Raw genomic sequence first — 20,783 nt, 5'->3', positions numbered from 1 at the left:
TCCCTCTCTGTGTTGTTCTGCCTTTTAGTTTAATAAATAAATCTTGGGGGTCAGCCTGGTGGCATAGGAGGCTAATCCTCCATCCTGCGACGTCAGCATCCTATATGGGCACCAGTTCGTGTCCCGGCTGCTTCACTTCTGATCCAGCTCTCTGCTTGTAGCCTGGGAAAGCAATGGAGGACGGCCCAGGTCTTTGGCACTCGGCACTTACACAAGAGACTGGGAAGCAGCCCTCAGCTCCCAGCTCAGCTTTGGCCATTGTGGTCATTTGAGGAGTAAGTTAGTAGATGAAAGACCTTTCCTCTCTTTCCTTTTCTTTCTGTGAAATCTGTCTTTCAAATCTTTAAAAAAAAAAAAAACCCATAATGCTTACTTTCTTGGCTTTTTTGAGAGATAGGGAAAGAGAAATCTCTCATGTACTTGTTCATATTCCAAATCCTTGCAACAGCTGGGACTGGGCGGGTCCAAAGCTAGGAGCTAAGGAGTTAGTCCAGATCTTCCAAGTGAGTGACCAGAAGCCAGGTACTTGAGTCACCACCTGCTGCCTGCACAGTGTTAGTAAGAAGCTGGCACGAGGAACAGAGTGTCACACCCACGCACCTGGCCCAGGTGAGATGAGGGCGTCTTAACCTCTAAGCCAGGGACCTGCCTCAGGTACTACCTCTACTCACTTCAGACATCATTTCTTCTACAAATTAAGCATCGAAGCCTGGATGTGGAAGTCTCCCCTCTGTTTCTTGAACACTCCAAGCTGTCAACACAGTGGAAACAGAGCACTCCAGGAGGCCTGTCTCCATGGGCCCGAGTTCCCACATGTGTGGCCTTGTCAGCTCTGTGGCATAGTGATGGCAGGAAGGCTCCCTCAGGACCCTGGGAACCTGACCTAGAAGGTTGGCATTGTGGCCAGTGCAAATGACCCTGGCCCCAGAGCTCAAGCCTTGGCACAGCCTTTCAAGGCTATCCACTCTGGCTTTGCATCCTGCCTCCAACATGGCCTGGCTGCCATGACCATGGGTAAGTCATTCACCTCTTGGAGGCTCATCTGTAAATGGAATCATTCCTGCTTTGTGGGACTATGATGAGGCTTGCAAGAGATGACACAGTAGTGTCCCTAGCACTGCACCTGGCACTCAGGCAGTGCTCTCTGATCAGCACTGATGGCATTCTAACAGCTCATCGTGCTCTCCCCTGTCCCAAGCTGCCATCCCACCTGCGGGGGGTGGGGGTGGGGGGCAGGTTAGGGCACTCTAACAGCCCTTCTTGGCTAGGGAGCCACACCTAGTTCCCAGGGGAAGTTGGGTGACAGCCTTAATCCATCAATGATAACTTCAGGCCAGCCTCATTTTATGGATCCAGGAGGTACTTAAGTTGGGGGCACGAAGGGGAACTCAGCTGTTTCTCAATCAGCTCTGTGCAGGTAAGCAGATGTTTATGTGGCAAGGGAGTGAGGGGAGAGAGCAGGAGAGTACCCTTCGACTTGGGGAAACTAGAAAATGGGCTTGCAGAGTGAGTCTGGGCCAGAGATGGGGCTGCTGTCTTCAGCAGTTCAGGATACAGTGACTTCCGGTGTGCAGGTGGAAGAGGAGCTTGGGAAGTTCCTGCTTGAGGGGCACTCAGCTCTGCTTTGCCCAGCCCAGTCCTGGCTTCAGCATGGACTATATATGTCCTGCTGGGGACACACAGCACTTTGCCTGCTACCAAGGGTGGAAGCTTGGGTGTGTGACCTGACAGGAAGAAAGGTTGCCTGGTAAGGGCAAGGCAAGCTAAGAGGAGGAACAGCTCTTTGGACCTGCTGCCCCAGGTCCCCAGCACCATGACGGTCTCATACACGCTCAAAGTGGCAGAAGCCCGTTTCGGAGGCTTCTCTGGCCTGCTGCTCCGATGGAGGGGCAGCATCTACAAGCTGCTCTACAAGGAGTTCCTATTGTTCATCGCCCTGTATGCCACGCTCAGCATCACCTACCGGTAAGGGCCAGGGGACCCACAGCTGGCTAGCTGCTGGGGGACCAGGCTATCCTAGGCCTGACCTGATGTGTACTTAACCCAGGCTGCTGCTGACCCAGGAACAGAGGCAAGTGTACGCTCAGGTGGCCCGCTACTGCAACCGCTCCGCGGACCTCATCCCCCTGTCTTTTGTCCTGGGTAAGGTCCCCTGGGGGCTCTGTTCTCCCTGGGGTCCTCTGTGCTGTCGTCTCTGGCCTTTGGGTTGAGTTGGTGCCTCTGAGGGTCAGAAGGAGGCAACAGTATTGCAAGCAGAGCTGCGTGCCAGGTGCGGGACTTCCAGCTGGCTAAGCTCTGCTTGCTGGACTCTCACTCTGCACAAAGCACAGAGCACCTACCGGCCGGATGACTGGCCTCTAGGTGTTGGAGAGAGGTGCCAGGCCCCTCCCCACTCATGGGAAGCAGGTCTCAGGGTTAACCATTATCTGGCCTTGAACTCCCACTTCTGCTTCGGGTAGGGGAAGTTGACCCTCACCTCTTCTGGTCTGGCCTTGGCACAACAGGGCGGGTGATGTGGCCTGGGGAAGGGGTCCCACAGAACGTGATCTGCCCTGTGTCGTGGCTCATTGGGCCCGCACTAGGGCTGCTGGCTGCTGAACCGGGAACCCTGATGTCCCATCCCTTCATACTCCCTTCCTGTCCACACCACCAACGGCAACTGGTTAGGTTTCTACGTGACTCTGGTGGTCAACCGCTGGTGGTCCCAGTACACCAGCATTCCACTGCCGGACCAGCTGATGTGCGTCATCTCGGCCAGCGTGCATGGCGTGGACGAGCGCGGCCGCCTGCTGCGCCGCACTCTCATCCGGTATGCCAACCTGGCGTCGGTGCTGGTGCTGCGCTCAGTCAGTACCCGCGTACTCAAGCGCTTCCCCACCATGGAGCACGTGGTGGACGCAGGTGCGCAGCTGCAGGGAGCCCTGCCCTGGAAGGAGGGACAGGGTGGGCAGTCCTGGAGCCGAGGCCTCCCTGGAAGGGGAGCTTTGAGACCTTCCCCGCAAGGGGGCGCTCCGAGGACCGAGTCTGGGGACCACAGGTGCAGGTCAAAGAGGGGAGCCCCTAGCGGCAGCGGATGCACCTGCACTCCACCCACTTCACCCAAGCAGGGTTCATGTCCCAGGAAGAGAGGAAAAAGTTTGAGAGTCTGAAATCCGACTTCAACAAGTACTGGATTCCCTGCGTGTGGTTCACCAACCTGGCGGCCCAGGCCCGGAAAGACGGGCGGATCCGAGATGACATTGCTCTCTGCCTTCTTCTGGAAGTGAGTCAGCTCAGGACGGGGCTGTGTACCCTTTCCCTCCTAGATTTGCAGAAGAAAAGCAGTTGTATGAGTGCTCAGCACGTCCCTGAACCACGTGCTGATGGTGCACTCTTCCAGATCAACTAATTTAACTCTCACAATAGACCTTAAGGTAGGGTTCTATTATCATCCCCCTGTCACAAATGAGGAGACTGAGGTACAAGTCACTAGCGTTCTGGCTCCTCTGGGGGGGTCTGTGCTTGCTGTCACACAGACACCCAGCGGTAACACCTCACAGCAAAGGGAGCCTCCAGGCCTGAGCTGCACCGCGGTCACCCCTGCTGCCTCCCCATGCTTGCCTCCTCACCTGTGCTGACCACCTGTTCCTGCTCTCCTGCCAGGAGCTGAACAAGTACCGGGCCAAGTGCAGCATGCTGTTCCACTACGACTGGATCAGCATCCCGCTGGTCTACACCCAGGTAACTGCCTCTCGCCTCCTGGTCCTGGAGCTTCCTGTATGTCCCAGGCCACATGCAAGAAAGACACAGCAGAATTAGATGTCTTCATCCACTCCCGCCCTTGTCAAGATGACCACCCTGCGGGTGCTGCCACATCCTGTTACATGTTGTGGATTTTGTTTTTATTTGAGAGGCAGAGAAACAGAGTGAACTCCCATCTGTTGGGCCACTCCCCCAAACTGGAAATTCAATCCCGTTGCCCACACAGTTGGCAAGAACCCTGTAACTGGAGCCATTATGATGCCTCCCAGGCTCCGCTTCATCGAGAAATGAGTCAGGAGCCAGACACAGGGGCCGGCATTGTTGTGCTCCAAGTTAAGGGACTGCTTGTTTGCAGGAAGGAGTTTCTGGCTCCTTGCTTTGGTCTGGCTGCTGCGTGCATTTGGGGAGTAAAGCAGCCAAGGGAAGCACTTATTTCTCTTAGGAGCCAGGAAACAGACCCCAGGTATTGCAGTGTAGGACGCCAGCGTTCCAACCAACAGCTTCACCAGTCACTTAGCTAAATACCCTGCCCCCTCCCCTGTAACCAGTCCGGTCCTCAGGGCAGGGGTGGCGTTTCTCCAGGTGAGCCTGGCTTTCCCTTCTCCAGGTGGTGACCATAGCCGTCTACTCCTTCTTTGCCCTGTGTCTGGTTGGCCGCCAGTTTCTGGAGCCGGAGGCAGGGGCAGCCAAACCTCCGGAGCCTCTGGAGCCCGGCCAGGAGGCCGCACCGACCCTGGGAGACCCGGATATGTACGTGCCTCTTACCACTCTGCTGCAGTTCTTCTTCTACGCTGGCTGGCTCAAGGTAGCCTGCCCTTGCAGGACACAGGGACCAACACAGGTCCACCTCAACCCTGGGGGCAGAGAGCGGGGCTTGAGCGCAGACACTGTGTTGCCACAGGTGGCAGAGCAGATCATCAACCCCTTTGGTGAAGATGACGACGACTTTGAAACCAACAAGCTCATAGACCGCAACTTGCAGGTGAGGGTGGAGGAGGGGCAGCATCTCAGCTCCTGCTCTCTCCCTGCCTGCTCTGCCTTGGGAACCGCTGCATGTCCCTCTGCTGCCCCAGGTGTCCCTGCTGTCGGTAGACGACATGTACCAGAACCTGCCTCCTGCCGAGAAGGACCCATACTGGGATGAGGCCCAACCGCAACCCCCCTACACGGTAGCCACGGCGGCAGAATCCTTGCGGCCCTCCTTCCTGGGCTCCACCTTCAACCTGCGGTGAGTGCCCCCACCCTCAGGGGCGCCAGTGACAGGGCCCCTACCCTCGTGGGAGCCAGTGCTCAGCCACCCTCCGCCCTCTCCTGCAGCATGAGCGACGACCCGGAGCAGAGTCTGCAGGTGGAGCCGTCGCCCGCGCCCGCCCGGCACGCCGCGCAGACGCCGCTGCTCGGCCGCTTCCTGGGTGCAGGTGCGCCCTCCCCCGCCATCAGCCTCCGCAACTTCGGCCGCGCGCGGGGAGTGCCCCGGACCCCGCACGTGGTGCGCTTCCGGGTGGAAGAGAGCGGGGATCCAGAGGCAGCGGACCGCATCGAGGAGGAGGAGGATGAGCTCGGGGAGGAGGCCCTGGAAGCCTGAGGGTCGCTGTGCCTGCAGGCCGACCCCGCTGCTCTCCTCCCTGTTCCCAGCTGCGCGACTGGAGTAGCTCTCTCCCGGTGTGCCTGCGGCCGGGTGGAGGGTGCAGCTGCTTCGGCCCGAGAAGGAAGCCTGGGCGGGTGCGGGAGAACCACAGCCCAGCTTCCTGGGCAGCGTAGCAAGGCGGGTGGTTTGCAGGTCCTGCGGAGTTTGGCATCTGTCTGGGATTTGGGTTACAGCTAGATTTTTTCACAAGTTGCGGGGCGAGGCAGGACAGTGGTCAGTTTCAAAGTCATACTTGCCAATGCCTGCAAGATTGTATCTTCCTTAGCCTTATAACATCTCCAGAGGTGTGTACTGGGGGCTTTGCTGTATGCTACGTGCAAGTGTTTTTTTTTTTTTTTTTTCTAATACAATGAGAATATTCTTGTGTAGTATTGTTTAAATTGATGGGTGGGGCTGCTAAATATGGGCACCTTTTCCAGCCCCGGCTGCTTCAGATCCAACTCTTCCACCAATGCATCTGGGGAATTGCTTGGGCTCCTGCCCACGTGCTCCAGGCATCCACTTAGCTCAGCCTTGGCCACTACAGCCAACTGAGTGGTTAATAGGTGGCAGCCCAGCTCGAACTGGCTACGCTTGATACTGCACAACCAACATTTCTAAGCCCGTTTCCAGGTCCACACTGAGACAGTACACATTCAAATAACTGTGCAATTTTTTCCCTAAGTTTTAGGGGGGAGGTGACTAGTCAACTGTGAAAGAGGGAAAGGTGCTGGAATTAAAGATTTTAGACAAGGAACCCATTCACTTTTTTGGTCAATCAGAAGCAAGAATAGAGAGGTCTGGTGTTCGCCATGTGTTATACTAACTTGGTGAGGTCACCCTGGGTGAGCTCACTTGGTCCTTAAGGGAAGCTTCTGTACTCAGAAAAAAGAGGTCTGAACGCCTGCTTCATTTGTCCTAGTCACCTACCAAAGGGACCACCCACAGTTCAGCCAAGTTCACGAACCAGTTGGCTTCTGAACCGTTTATCTTCTAACTTGATAATATGATAGCATCACTGGGCCCTGAACCCACATGGAAGACATGAGAAATCCCAGTTCTGGGACAGAGGGGCCAGCTCAGTTCCAGCCACTGCTGCCATCTGGGGAGTATACCAGAAGATGGAAGCTCACATCTCTTCATTAATCTGCCTTTCCGATAAAGCCTTAAAAACAACGTAAGCAATGGAGAACACCCCACACAAAGCCCTAGCTGCTCCAGGTTGAAGTGACTGGCAAGGCACTGCTAACCCACATGTGCTTTGAATTCCAACTTCCAACGCCAGCTAAAGCTGCAGCAGATGGCCCAAGTGCTTCAGCTGTCCAAGCACACAGGAGACCTAGAGATGCAGCTCTTGGGCTTTGACAGGGCCCAGCTGTGGCCACTGCAGCCACCAGTGCCAATTGGTGCATGTAAAACTGGTCTCCGTTACCGATTTAGTGGGCTCAGCAATATGGCTCAATAATAACTCCTCATCCTGTTAAGTGCAAAGATCCCATATAAGACCATTCACATCTCACCTGCTCCACTTCCCATTCAGCTCCGTTTGTGGCCTGGGGAAGCAGCAGACGGTGGTCCAGAGCCTTGGGCCCTGCACTGGCATGGGAGATTACAAGACTCCTTCAGCTCCAGCCGTTGCAGCCACTTGGGGAGTAAACCAGCATATCTTCACCTCTAAACCTGTGTTATCTCTATCAATAAAAACCTTTAAGGCACCCAGGTGGGAAGCCAGCATTGCATCTACTAGGTCACTCCTCCAATGACTAGTACCTGCTGAAACCAGGAGCCATCTAAATCTCCCATGTAGAGGTCCATGCACTTAAAATCAACTTCTGGTACTTTCCTAGGAATACTTGTAGTCTGGGCCTGCCATGGTGGCCTAGCAGCTAGTCTTCACCTTGAACTCGCTGGGATCCCATACGGGCGCCAGTTCTAATCCTGGCGGCTCCACTTCCCATCCAGCTCGCTGCTTGTGGGCCGGGAGCCTGGGAAAGCAGTCGAAGACGACACGATGCTTTGGGATCCTGCACCCATGTGAGAGACCTGGAGGAAGTTCCTGGATCCTGATCAGCACAGAACTGGCTGTTGTAGTCAGTTGGGGAATCATCGGACAGATCTTCCATCTCAAACTTGCACAGAGGTCTTGCACGTGTTGGAGGAATACACTACATGCCACTCGGTGGTTTTTTTTTCTTCCCGAAAAGTTTTCTTATAAAATTATCATTCAGGTCACATTTGGAAGAATTACACAAACACACAGAAAATTCACACTGCCAGTGAATTTGCACAAACGAAGTCATTGACCTGCATTGTGTTGAACACCAAACAAGGTGCCCCTTATTCTGAAGCAATGAATATTCTTCAAACAGCGAGGGAGCACAGGCTGCTGTTTGATGCTGATGACATTGAAAATTTAGAACAGAAATCCCATTAATGGCTTAACCTGCAGCACAACAGCAGCCCCAAAACGGAGCTAAACTAGGCCAAAGTGAGGAACCACAAGGAAGCAGAGCAGCCAGGACCTGAATTGGTATGCTGGCATCACAGGTAGCAGCCTGACACTGGGACTGGTTCCATATGTGGCACTACACCCCATGCCAGAGTGACAATTCAAATCTGTACTGCTCCTGCACAGCTTTCCAATCTCAGAGTTTATGCTAGTGAGATCGAAAGATTAGCAGTTTCCCTGCTGGAAATACAAAGCCCACACTGTCAGTCTAGCCTTAAAAAATAGAGCTGAAGACCTAGGTACAGTACCTAGTGGCTCAAGCCCTGCACCACGATCCCATATGGCCACCAGTTCCAATCCTGGCAGCCTCACTTCCTATTCAACTCCTTCCTCGTGGTGAGGGAAAAGTGGCCGACAAAGGCCCAATGCCTTGGGATCCTGCACCCACATGGGAGACCTGGAAGAGGCTCCTGGCTATGGACTGGCTCAGCTCTGACCACTGTGGCCACTTGGGGAGAACCAGCAGATGGGAGATCACGACCTGTCCCTCCTACCGTTTCTGCCTTTCCAATAAAGATAAACACACACACACACACACAAAATAAGGCCCAAAGGGACTCCACAGATGGGGCAGGGGAATCAGGGTTAGGATCACGGGAGGGAGGCAAGTATTGTCGGCTGCAAGGATCCACTTTACTATCATAAGGATCCAGGTGAGCCGAGCCAAACATTCAGACAACATGGACGTAACAAATAGAATAAACAGCTTTATTACACAAGGGCGGATTTATTTGCCTTTTCGGGCCTTGATTTTCCTTAGGTAGAACTCCAGCTCCTTGCCCTCTAGCACATAGCCATCTGCTCGACCACACTGACCTGGCCTTGATGCAATGCAGGCTGCAAGAGAGCATATGTGATCCTTAGGACAATAACCAAGTGGCCACACTCATACCCATCTCTACAAGGCACAGGAAGCCCAGGGGCAGGCGTGAAGCCCTGTCTCCTCAGGCACACTTTATCCTCACTGAAAAGTCAGTAGCAGAACTGGACAAAGCTTTCATCACTGAGACAGCCCCTCAGCCCGCCCATGGATTTCTCCAAACACCTCCACCCCTGGCCCAGAGACGGGCACACAGCGAGCGCCTCTGGGGCCTGCCCCCACCCCAGCCCCTTAGCCAGCTCACCCAGCAGCTTGCCCTGCTGGAACTGCTCTTCCAGAAGACTGCTGATCTTGGCGTTCTTTTTCCTTTCATCATATTTTTTCTGGATTTTCTTGGACCGCTTTTTGTTCAAGATCTCCTCCTCCTCAGGAGTCTGAATGAAAGCAACAGGCACATTAGCTCAGGAAGGAGCAGCTGTTCACCAGAGCCTGTGTGCACCCGCCTTCCTCAGCACTCAAGGCTGTCATCTCTCTCCCTTCAGTAGCAGAACTGGACAGAGTTTCATCACAAGAAGGCCGACCCCTCCCCACAGCCCTGCAGGAGGGGCCACGTACCAGCTTGGCCCCCTTCTTGCGGCCCAGGGGCAGTGCATAGTGAGACTCGTACCACTGTCGGTACGGGGTGCTGTCGATGAGCACGATGCAGTTCTTCACCAGGGTCTTGGTGCGCACCAACTCGTTGTTGGAGGCATTGTAGACGACGTCGATGATCCTGGTTTTGCGAGTGCAACCTGCTCTCAAGAAACACAGATATCAGTCGTGAGGAACCACGGGCCAAGTGGCCTGCTCAAGCGAGGACAGCCCGAGATGGGAGCATCAAGTCAGCTTCTCCATTTCTCGGTTTTCCAAGCAAGACTGATCACCAGCCAGCCTCCGAAATCCCTCAGGGGGCATGGCAGGACGCCCCTCCGGATCCCCTAAGGCCATCAGGCAAGTTCAAGGAACCTGGTCTAGGCCACAGGACTTCCTGCTGAGGAGCCTCACTCACACTCGGAGCCCCAGGAGAAGTTGCCCACGTCCAGCCTCAGGGCCCGGTACTTCTTGTTGCCTCCTCTCACGCGCACTGTATGAATGCGACGGGGGCCGATCTGGAAAACAAAAGATGAAGACCAATTTATCAAGCCGTCGGGGAAGCTGGGGACCCGGACTGGCAGGAGGGAGGCACCAGTCAGTGTAACTATGACAGGTCCTTGCATCGGCAAGTGGCACTTGAGTGACCAGGACGGCCACCACCACGCCTAAGGATACTTTCTCATCACTCCGGTTACCTCCAAGAAACACAGACCCCAATCACGTCCCACCACCAAGTCTGCAGACAGCACCAACCACCACCTGCCTCGCAAGGATCCCAAGGGGAGCCCAGCCCTGCATCTGAGCACCACGATCTCGAGTAGGAATGTTCCCCACCCCTGCAGCATATGCCCTGTACACACACACCTTAGTGTTGGCGGCAGGGCGGCCCAGTTCATACTTCCGCTTCTTATGGTAGGGCTTTCTCTTGCCCCCAGTCTTGCGGCGCTTGTGCCAGTTGTCCCGAGAGATACCTGTGTGCGGGGAGCCAAGGGACGGGACGATGAGGCCGCGGGGACTCGGGGCCGGCGGCAAGAGCGCTCCAGAACCCGCCACGGGCGGGCCGCACGCTCAGTTCTCCAAGGTTCGCTTCCCCACCGCGAAGTCGGGAGTTTGCAGCATTACCGATGTGTCATCATCCACGTGCGGCCCGCCGCCCGCACTCGTTTCCCCACGGCAGCCATGTTACTGCTGCCTGCAACCCGCAGCCCGGAACCCTGGAAGTTCGGGGTTGTAGAAGGGCTTAGCGGCCAAAACCCGATGGCCGCTCTTCCTTATGCGGGCTCGTGCCCAGGGATGAGGGTGTCCGCCCTCCTGCCCTGGCTACGACGCAGGATGGCGCCGGATTGAACTCAGCCCCTTCCCCGGCCCAGCACGGAGCAACACTCACCCATCGCTCGGCCGGCTGGAAAGAGAAAACGCAAAGCTTCACGGTCCGGTTTGTCAGGCTCGGCCCCGCCTCCCTTGATGTCGTTTCCGGGCGCCGCTGGGGACGCGATCAGAGCCACTAGGCGACGCCTTAAGTGTGCGACGCCGCTGCGCCGCCCGTCTGCGCTCGTCGGCGTCTGACCTTGGGCGGGGCGGGGCGAGGCCCTGGCCCTACTGGTGGATGTGGGATTTCAGGATGGTTTTATTTACACTTTGAAACATTCAGAGGCTATTGCAATAGAGCAAGGGGATAGGTGCGTGTGGCTGCGATAGTGGTGAGTGGTGGACTTGGGTTTTGTTTTGAACGGTTTGGAGATTTGGGGACGTCGCTCTCTCCCTCAAGGTTTAGGGCCGAGGAGTCATAAGTTGGGGCCGTTTAGTGGAAGATAGGAGCTTATTCTGGCCACGTCTGAGACCGTTGTCCACCGGAGGTGAGAGTGATAGCTGGGCCGCTGGTAGTGATTGCGACAGAAGATCAAGTCGTTACTTTGCATAAGGTTGCTAGGTGGACGGCGTACGTGTGTAAGGAGGAGCTAAAGGAAATGGGATTTTTCATGTGGCAGAATGAGGGGAGCCAGGTAGCAGACATGCATCTAATCTGTTCCTTGATCTCGGGTGGGTTCCCGCCCTCCTCCGGAAAGCTTAAGGGGTTTATCCCGCCCTGCCAGGGGTCTATTAGTTCCCTAGTGACACGCCCAGAGGAGTTTCAGCTGTTGCTAACCCAGGAAACCACCTGTCAGGGATAGACAGGGAAGAGCAAGAAACAGAAAGGACACTCACCCGTATTCGCAAAAGCTTATCAGGTGCATTTTTGGAAAAGATTTTAGTTTTATTGGACAGTCAGATATACAGAGAGGAGGAAAGACAGAGAGAAAGATCTTCCACCCACGGATTCACTCCCCAAGTGGTCGCAGCGGCCGGAGCTGAGCCATTGCAAAGCCAGGAGCCAGGAGCTTCTTCCAGGTCTGCCACGGGAGCTGGATGGGAAGCAGCGTTGCCAGGATTAGAAATGGTGCCCATATGGATCCTAGCATCCTCAAGGCGAGAACTTGTAGTCAGTAAGGCTGTTGTGCTGGGTCCCATTTCCTTTAACTTCCTCTGAATTCTTTTTTTTTTTTTTAAGATTTATTTTTATTATTTTTTATTGGAAAGGCGGATATACAGAGAGGAGATACAGAGAGGAAGATCTTCCGTCCGATGATTCACTCCCCAAGTGAGCGCAACGGGCCGATACTATGCCGATCCGAAGCCAGGAGCCTCTTCCAGGTCTCCCACACGGGTGCAGGGTCCCAAAGCTTTGGGCCGTCCTCGACTGCCTTCCCGGGCCACAGGCAGGGAGCTGGAAGGGAAGCGGGGCTGCCGGGATTAGAACCGGCGCCCATATGGGATCCCGGGCGTGCAAGGCGAGGACTTAACCACTTGCGCCACCGCGCTGGGCCCAACTTCCTCTGAATTCTTATGCAAAACAAATCACTAACCTGAGCAGCTGTCTGGTAGCACTTTGGGAGTAGCCAGCCAGGAGGCAGGAACGGGCAAAGGCAGAGAGACAGACAGATCTTCTGTCTGCTCCTTCACTCCCCAAGTGGCTGCATAGGCCGAAGCTGAGACAGTCCGAAGCCAGGAGCTTCATTTGGGTTCCCTGTGCAGCTGCAGGGTCAGCAGTTCTTGGGCCTTCCTCTACTGCCCTCCCAGAGTAAGGGCAGGGAGCTGGATGGGAAGTGGAGCAGCCGGGACTCAAACTGCTACCCACATGGGATCCCAGCATGTACAAGGCAAGAACAGCCACTGAGCCAATGTACCAGGCCTGGTTCTGCTTTAATTCTTACTAGAAAAAAGTAGCCTGATGTTAACTGATCCGTTATTTTAACATTTTTTCCTTTGGGGGTCAGGGCTGTAGCATATTAAGTTAAGCCTCCACCTGTGGTACTGGTATCCCCTAAGTCCCAGCTGCTCTACTTCCAATCCTGCTACCTGCTTATGGCCTTAGAAAGCAGTTACAAATTCCTCAAAGTCCTTGGGCTGCTGCACCCACAAGAGAGACTCAGAGGAAGTTTCTGGCTCCTGGTTTCAGATAGGCCCACCTCTGGCCTGCAACTGTTTGAGGAGTGAACCAGCAGAGTGAAAATAAAAGTTCTTTCAAAGAAAGCTAAATTTGTAATTTTGTCTTTTGACAAATGATATACTTTTGAATTTTTAAACGAAATACATAATCCATGTTTAGCCATTGGAGTCTAGTCAATACACAATAATTTGCGAACCCTGAAAAAAACGAGATGCAAGAGCAGGGCCGTGGTCCTCCAAGGTCCAAGGTTTATAGTATGCCAGTGATTCAAGGCAAGATAGAGATGTTGAGACAAGAGGCAGAGGGGCAGGTGGTGGCGCGAGGAAGGAAGGCAGTGCTGAGTTCTGTCAGGGTCTGAGGGGGCTGTGAGGTCTGCTTAAAATGAGGGTCTGAGGGTACGCAAGCTGCCACCTGGGCCCAAGTACTTGGGGTCCTGCCACCCATGTGGAAGACTTAGATGGATTCCTGTGTCCTGGCTTTGTCCTAGCCCACCAGTTACGATTATTGTGGACGTTTGGGATGGGAGCTAGCAGACAGAAGAGCATCTCCACTCACCCCGGCTGCTGCTGCCTCCACATCGGTTTACCTTTTGAATACATTTTTTAAAATTAAAAAAAATGAAGAGCAAAAGATGGTTATTGGGATTAATGACCTGAAAGTATTTGGTGATATTGACAAGAGCAGTTTTAGTAAAATGGTGAAAAAATCAAGATAGAATAAGAAACTTATGTTTTACATGGAAGTAGTTATTTTGGAAATATAACTTTAAAGGAAAAAGACTGATGACTGCAGAAAAGCATGGAGCAAAAGGTTTGTTTTGTTTTTATCTGGAAGAGTTCTCACCACCAGTCCACTCCAAAGGCTGGTGAGTCTAATTATTTGAGCTTTTGCTTCCTGCATTGTGCATCAGCAAGCAGCTAGAGTCGAGAACAATCTAGACAGCCAAGCCAGGGAGTGGTCCATGAAGTTGGGCCATTTTCTGCCGTCTTTCCAGATGATTTAGTAGGAAGTTGGATTAGAAATGGAGTAGGTAGGACTTGAACCAGCACCCAAATGGGATGCCAGTGCCGCAGGTAGCCCCCAGAAGGATAGCTTTTTAAAGCACTAACATGCTTAATGAATAGGCCCTTTTACACTTGTTCCCGTCCCTTTGATTCAATATTCCATCTTTCTTTCAGTATCTCCAACTTTCCTTTGAGTTGCTGGTATCTTCAGAATAAACTCAGGTCTCTCCATGGCATACAAGATGCAGGTGCATCAGGCTCATTGGTTTGACTGATGGCCCTTCCTTCACTCCAGCTTGCAGGTACCCTACCTTGCTTCTTGCTTCAACAGCAAATACCCCCATCTCGTGTCTCAGCCTGGCTCCTTCAAGCATGCTTCTGTTGCCATCCATGTGTTCTGGAAGGCCTTTACTGAGCCTGCTTTTGAAGAAACAGTATTCTTCCTCCGCCCACGCAACATTGTCCTCACATGCTCTTCCCATGTCTCCCCTGAGCAGAGCACAGCCTGGCCCTGCTTTGGCTGTTGTGGGTATTTGAGGAGTGAATCAGAAAATTGGTCTCTGCCTCTGTTGAGTAAACAGTCATTTAAAAAAATATATGGGGCCTGGTGCGGTGGCCTAGCAGCTAAAGTCCTCTCCTTGAATGTGCCGGAATCCCATATGGTCACCGGTTCTAATCCCAGTGGCCCCACTTCCCATCCAGCTTCCTGCTTGTGGCCTGGGAAAGCAGTCAGGACAGCCCAAAGCCTTGGGACCCTGCACCCACATGGGAGACCCGGAAGAGGTTCTGAGCTCCTGGCTTCAGATTGGTGCAACACTGGCCATTGGGGTCACTTGGGGAGTGAATCATTGGACGGAAGATCTTCCTCTCTGTCTCTCCTTCTCTCTGTATATCTGACTTTGCAATAAAAATAAACAAATCTTTAAAAAATATATATATGAAGCAGGGCCAGATGCAGTAGCCTAGCAACTCAAGTCCTTGCCTTGCATGCACTGGGATCCCATATTTGTGCCAGCTCTAATGCCGGCAGCCCCTCTTCCCATCCAGCTCCCTGTTTGTGTCCTGGGAAAGCAGTCGAGGACGGCCCAAAGCTTTGGGATCCTGTACCTGCATGGGAGACCCCGAGGAGGATCCTGGATCTTGGTTTCAGATCGGCTCAGTTGCAACTGCTGCAGCTGCTTGGGGAGTGAATCAACGGATGGAAGATCTTTCTGTCTCCTCTCTGTACATCTGTCTTAACGAGAAAAATATAAGATAAAATCTTTTAAAAAATTATATGAAGCAGCCACAAATGCTCATACAGGATGCTAATGTCATAGCAACAATCTGCCGCCCCCAGTGCCTGCTCCTGAAAAATATATGGTACGTTCATACAGTGGAATATTTAGCCATAAGAAGAAATGAAATACTGATACATCTTACATGGAGGATGAATCTTTATTTTGATTTGAAAGGCAGAATTACAGATAGAGAAGAGACAGAGAGCTTTCATCTGTCAGTTTCCTCCTCAAGTAGCTGTTCACACCTCAGGCCGTTGAGGCCAGAGCTGGGATTATCTGAAGCTAGGAGCCAGGAGTTCCTTCTGAGTCTCACACACCTGGGTCCAGGGACACAAAGAATTGGTCAATCCTCCATTGCTTTCCAGGCCATTAACGAACTGGATAGGAAGTAGAGCAGCCAGGACTGGAACCATGGGCACTGCACATGTAGGCTTAACAAGTTACAACAAAAGGTGAGCCCCTAAAGTTATTATAGAGCAGGGTACCACCTGTAGTGGATCACCAGAAGCTGCGCTGTAGCCTCCAAATTGCCCTAACTAGTACCCCAACAGGAGCAAGAGAGGAACCAGCCAGGCAGGGCCGAAGAAGTCTTGGTAGCGCATTCAGAATTGATCTTTTGTGTCAGTGAAAGTTATTAAGGGGCAGCATTTAGTAGAGCAGCTACATCGCTTGGGACACCTACCGCTCCTGTCAGTTCCTGGATTTGAATCCTGTCTCAGCTTCCAGTTCGAGCTTCCGCTCACGTGCATCCTCGAGACAGGGAACATGGCTCAAGGACTTGGGCTCTTGCCAGCCACGTGAGACCTGGATTGAGTTCTCACCCCTGGCTTTGCCTGGCTGCAACTGAGCGCTGGCTCAAGGTCCAGCCGCTCCACTTGCAGTCTAGCTCCCTGTTGATGTAATTGGGAAAGCAGCGGATGATGACTCAAGTGCTTGGGCCCCTGCTCTCCGTGTGGGAAACCAGGATGGAGGGCCGAACTCCTGACCTTTCACCTGGCAGTTGCAGAAATCAGGGAATGAACCAGGAGATGGAAGAGCTCTCTCTTCGCTTCCAGCCTGTGTCACTGTTTTACAAATAAACCAGGCGCTACCCAAATACAGAAGAAAAAGAAAACCTGGAAGCAGTGGTTCCACTCACTTTCCCCTGATGCTCGACCCTTCCCACCCCAATCAATTACAAACATAAAAAACTAAAAAATAAACCAAATAAACTGAGTCCAGCACAATGTCTCAATGGCTAAATCCTCACGTTGGAAACACTGGAATCCTATATAGATGCTAGTTAGTTCTGGCTGCTCCACATCCCATCCAGCTCCCTGCTTGTGGCATGGGAATCCAGTTGAGGACAGCCCAAAGCCTTGGAACCTTACACCCACATGGGAGATCTGGAAGAAGCACCTAGCTTCAGATCCTGTCAGCTCTGGCCATTGTGGACATCTGGGGAGTGAGTTAGTGGATGGGAGATCAATCTCCCCCTTTCTCTATATATCTTCCTTTCCAATAAAAATAAATCTTTTAAAAAATATTTAATTGTGTTAAAATTGGAAAGTCAGATATACAGAGAAGAAAAAAGGAAAGATTGGGCCCAGCAGAAAAGCGTAGTGGCTAAAGCCCTAACCTTGCAAACAGCAGGATCCCATATGTGTGCCAGTTCTAATCCCAGCAGCTCCGTTTCTCATCCAGCTCCCTGCTTGTGGCCTGGGAAAGCAGTCGAGGATGGCCCAAAGCTGTGGGACTCTGTACCCATGTGTGAGACCCGGAAGAGGCTCCTGCCTTTGGATTGGCTCAGCTGTCACGGCCACTTGGGGAAGTGAACCATTGGACTGAAGATCTTCCTGTCTCTTCTCTCTGTATATCTGCCTTTCCAATAATAATAATAATAATAATAATTCCTTATAAAAAAAGAAAGAAAAATTTTCCATCCAATGATTCACTCCCCAAGTGACCAAAACGGACAGAGCTGAGCCAATTTGAAGCTTGGAGCTGCTTCTGTGTTTCCCATGCGGGTGCAGGATCTCAAGGCTTTGGGCTGTCCTGACTGCTTTCCCAGGCCATGAGCAGGGCGGCTGGGAATATAACCAGCACCCATTGGGGATCTTGGGGGGATGCTAGGGTACCATGCAGGGCCCCAATAAAAATAAGTTTTTAAAAAGAAATAATTCAAGCCAGGAAACTAATTAGGGGCTGTACATAGCATTTCCGATGAACCACGGCCAGGACGGTGGCATTCTTTAGTTCTGTGAACTGATAGCTTCATTTATGGATGAGGGGAGTTTGGGTTTTTGGAAGCTTTCTCAGGGTCAGAGATGGTATCATTTCTCGACCTTTTGATTAAGGTACATGTCTCAATCCAAAAATTTAAACTCACTACTACTTGAAATCTGTTAATTCTCTCACCAGGAGATAGACTGTCCCTGTGTGTTGGAGGGCAGGGTCTGGTGTGCTGACCCCAGTGGTACCTGGAGTGTCTGCAGTAGTCTCCCACCCAGGTCTTTTTTCTCCACATTCTCTCTCTCGCTCTTCTTTTTTTTTCTTTTTTTCCATTTCCGTATTTTGGGGGAAGTGGGGAGATAAGGGAAAAGCCCCACCCAGCACCCAACCATCCCAGGGTTCCTGATGTGGGGCATGCTCCGAAGGCATTGCTGAAGTGTTTTTTTTTTTTTTTTTTAAGATTTATTTATTTTTATTACAAAGTCAGATACACAGAGAAAAGGAGAGAGAGGAAGATCTTCCGTCCGATGATTCACTCCCCAAGTGAGCACAACGGCCGGTACTGTGCCAATCCGGAGCCAGGAACTTCCTCCAGGTTTACCACATGGGTATAGGATCCCAAAGCATTGGGCTGTCCTTGACTGCTTTCCCAGGCCACAAGCAGGGAGCTGGATGGGAAGTGGAGCAGCCGGGATTAGAACTGGCGTCCACATGGGATCCCAGTGCGTTCAAGGCGAGGACTTTAGCTGCTAGGCCACCGCGCCAGGCCCTGAAGTGGTTTTGATAGTTCTGAATTGCTGCCAGTCTTGTCTTTTTTTTTTTTTTTTTTTTTTGGCAATCTTTACATAGTTAATTAGGATAAAAAGGATCAAGGGCTACAGGAAAGTGGATAAGACTAGTATGTTTTCCGTATTGTTTCCTCCATGTTTAAAGGGGGTATTAAGGGAGAAGGCCCACCCAGTTTCCCACCCTCCCCAGGTCCCGGATGTAGGACATGCTCTGAGGTTCTTGCTCAAGTGGTTTTGATATTGCAACAGTTATGAATTGCTGTCAATCTTGCCACTCCAAGCACTATGAGGTCTTTGAAAAATCCACTCATTGACATAGTCCATCATAGCTGAGATGGTTGGTTGACCTGTTCTGTCTTCTCTCTTTTCTTGGTTGGGGTTCTGAGTCCAGCATTTAGATTAGGAAGATCTCCAAAGAAACTTCTTGTTTGTACTAGCAAGTACAGGGCCCGGCACAGTCCATCACCCTGATCAGCTGGTGGTTGTAATTGCTGGGTTGGTTGTTTTTACTCCCGACTTCCACTGGAACTAATGGGTGTTGCAGTCCAGCCTGGTTCTGCTCAGCACATACTTGGCCCTCACATAAACCAGTGGGAGCTGCAGCCTAGTTGGAGTAACCCACAATAACCCCCACCAGGCCTGCCCCCTACCCTGGATTGCCAGTATGTGCAGCAGTATGTCCCACACCCCCATTCCACCCCAGCTGCTGTCTTAGTTTTATGTCCACTTCCGTGGAAGTGGAAACCCAAGATGGATGAGCCCACTATTTCCCTCCCAGGCCTCGCCCACTCCCAGATTCCAGCTGATGCTGTGGCGAAGCCCAACCTCGCCCATTCTAATTTTGTTTGCACCAGTAGGAATAATTAGCCCAGCCTGGCTTTTCCCTGATCCAGGCCACATCAGGCGCACAGGTGTGGTAGCTCTGCCTAGTCTGGTCTGCCCCCATCCCAGCCTATGCTCTCCTGCGGGAGTAGCTGTCCAGCAAAAGAACCCTCCCTTATTCCCCTGCCGGCTCTGCCCCCTCCCTTCCTTGTTCTCACGCTGGTTGGGCACTGCGGCCCCTTCTGGTACAGGCAACCTCACCTTGGCATTCCGTATTGTGCACTAGTCATTGTTGCAACTGAACCTGGCTCGACCCACACTGGTGCTTGGATTTGCCAGTGGATGACGTGGACAGATTCAGCCTGGTCTTCCCCCAACCTCTGCCAATTGTATGCCAGTGGGTAACTTTCCATGGTCTGTTCTGGGCTGTTTCCTATCATGTTTCTTGTGCTTACCTGCTGGGTCTGTGTCTTGCCAGAGGAGTTGCTCAGGCTCCTCCATCAGAACCTCTCCCAATGCCAGGTTTCACACTTACCAGTGGGTCCATAAGCCAGCCCTACTCAGTCCACCTCCTGTCGTAGCAGGAACACTGGCTTTTCCTGATTGGCCTTCAACCCAAGCTGGTCCTTGCTGTTGGATGTTTCAGCCCAGCCATGGTTTGTCCATACCCACATATGGCTCACACATGGCTCAGTGGGGGTTTGAGACCTTGCCTAGTCCATCCCACATATGCCCTGGTCCTCCAGGACACCAGGGGGTGTTGGGGTCTGGCCCGGTTCGGTGCATCCAATCCCAGTCCACACTTGTGCCAAGGGAGACTACAACCATTTCCAGATCAGAATGCAGCCCCCCTTCCAGATCACATGCCCCTTGGCAGGAACCTCAACCCAGCTAGGGCTGTCTCCTTAGCTCCCCAACCGGGCCTGTTCCCAGCCATAGATCACTCACATGCCAGTGGTTGCTCTGACTCAGTTTGGCACAGCCCCTCACCTGTGCCTACCTCTGCCTTAGACCCTGTGGCTTGGGGTCCCTGGCTCATGTGGACCAGTAGGTACAAGAGCCTAGCTCGGCATGACCTGTGCTCCGTCCTGGTCTCTAGTTTTGCTTGTGGGCTAACGTTTGCTCAGTCCTACCTGATCTACCCTGTTCCATTACCAGTTGACACATTAGCCAGCTGTTGGAGCTACTTTTGCAGGACAAGCCCCAAGCCATAGCTTCTGTATGGACTGGTATTTGGTGGTCAGCATTGTTCAGTGATTACAAGTGTTACAAAGGAAGAGTTACTGCCAGTGGGAATCTTTATGAATGTTTCAGGTCCTAGAAGCACAATGGGTTCAACCTGGAGCTAATTAAGCAGTGACTCAAAGAACCAAGACCCCAGAGCTCTGTGGCCAGGCGGCCAGCAGGCTGAACCTGGCACCAAATGGAGCCCAGGCAGGCCAGAGGACAGCTCACCACGTGCACATGGTTGCTGTCGTCTGGGATCCAGGCATGAGACGCCCCGTCCTGAGACCCACCAGCTGTCAGTCTTGTCATTTCAAGCACAATGAACTCGCTCCAGAATCCACTGGCTGACATAGTCTACCTTAGTCTCTGCTTAGGTTTTCTTTCTTGTCTTTTTTTTTAAGATTTATTTATTTTTATTGCAAAGGCAGATATACAGAGAGGAGGAGAGACAGAGAAAGATCTTCCATTCAATGATTCACTCCCCAAATGACTACAATGGCAGGTGCTGCACTGATCTGAAGCCAGGAGCCAGGAACTTTCCTCCAGATCTCCTGCGTGGGTGCACTGTCCTTTGGACCATCCTTGACTGCTTTCCCAGGCCACAAGCAGGGTGCTGGATGGGAAGTGAAACTGC

The 20,783-nt window shown here is 52.6% G+C and overlaps 2 protein-coding genes and 4 non-coding genes across 6 annotated transcripts; 1 reads left to right on the top strand and 5 right to left on the bottom strand.

The window, feature by feature from the left end:
* Positions 1-1,785: 1,785 nt before the first annotated feature.
* BEST4 (bestrophin 4) lies at positions 1,786-5,342 on the top strand. The gene is made up of 9 exons (XM_040977817.1): positions 1,786-1,965; positions 2,048-2,142; positions 2,668-2,901; positions 3,108-3,262; positions 3,643-3,720; positions 4,349-4,546; positions 4,643-4,723; positions 4,815-4,969; positions 5,059-5,342. The coding sequence occupies exons 1-9, from the start codon at positions 1,814-1,816 to the stop codon at positions 5,324-5,326; spliced, it is 1,416 nt and encodes a 471-aa protein (XP_040833751.1). The 5' UTR covers positions 1,786-1,813; the 3' UTR covers positions 5,327-5,342.
* A 3,229-nt stretch (positions 5,343-8,571) lies between these two features.
* On the bottom strand, positions 8,572-10,783 carry RPS8 (ribosomal protein S8). The gene is made up of 6 exons (XM_040977731.1): positions 10,718-10,783; positions 10,195-10,301; positions 9,746-9,845; positions 9,313-9,488; positions 9,002-9,131; positions 8,572-8,714 (listed from the first exon to the last, which is right to left on the bottom strand). The coding sequence occupies exons 1-6, from the start codon at positions 10,719-10,721 to the stop codon at positions 8,605-8,607; spliced, it is 627 nt and encodes a 208-aa protein (XP_040833665.1). The 5' UTR covers positions 10,722-10,783; the 3' UTR covers positions 8,572-8,604.
* On the bottom strand, positions 8,817-8,886 carry LOC121154805. Its single transcript, XR_005883608.1, has one exon. It is a non-coding gene; the product is annotated as a small nucleolar RNA SNORD38 (small nucleolar RNA).
* Positions 9,202-9,270, bottom strand: LOC121154806. Its single transcript, XR_005883609.1, has one exon. It is a non-coding gene; the product is annotated as a small nucleolar RNA SNORD38 (small nucleolar RNA).
* On the bottom strand, positions 9,920-10,023 carry LOC121154807. The gene has a single exon (XR_005883610.1). It is a non-coding gene; the product is annotated as a small nucleolar RNA SNORD46 (small nucleolar RNA).
* LOC121154804 lies at positions 10,392-10,471 on the bottom strand. The gene has a single exon (XR_005883607.1). It is a non-coding gene; the product is annotated as a small nucleolar RNA SNORD55/SNORD39 (small nucleolar RNA).
* Positions 10,784-20,783: the final 10,000 nt, after the last annotated feature.

The sequence above is a fragment of the Ochotona curzoniae genome, unplaced genomic scaffold, assembly GCF_017591425.1.
Source record: "Ochotona curzoniae isolate NIBS_2020 unplaced genomic scaffold, NIBS_Ocur_1.0 contig_2855, whole genome shotgun sequence".
NCBI classification, from domain to species: domain Eukaryota; kingdom Metazoa; phylum Chordata; class Mammalia; order Lagomorpha; family Ochotonidae; genus Ochotona; species Ochotona curzoniae.
The sequence above is the reverse complement of the archived record's forward strand: the minus strand, read 5'-3'. Positions and strand labels throughout refer to the sequence as shown.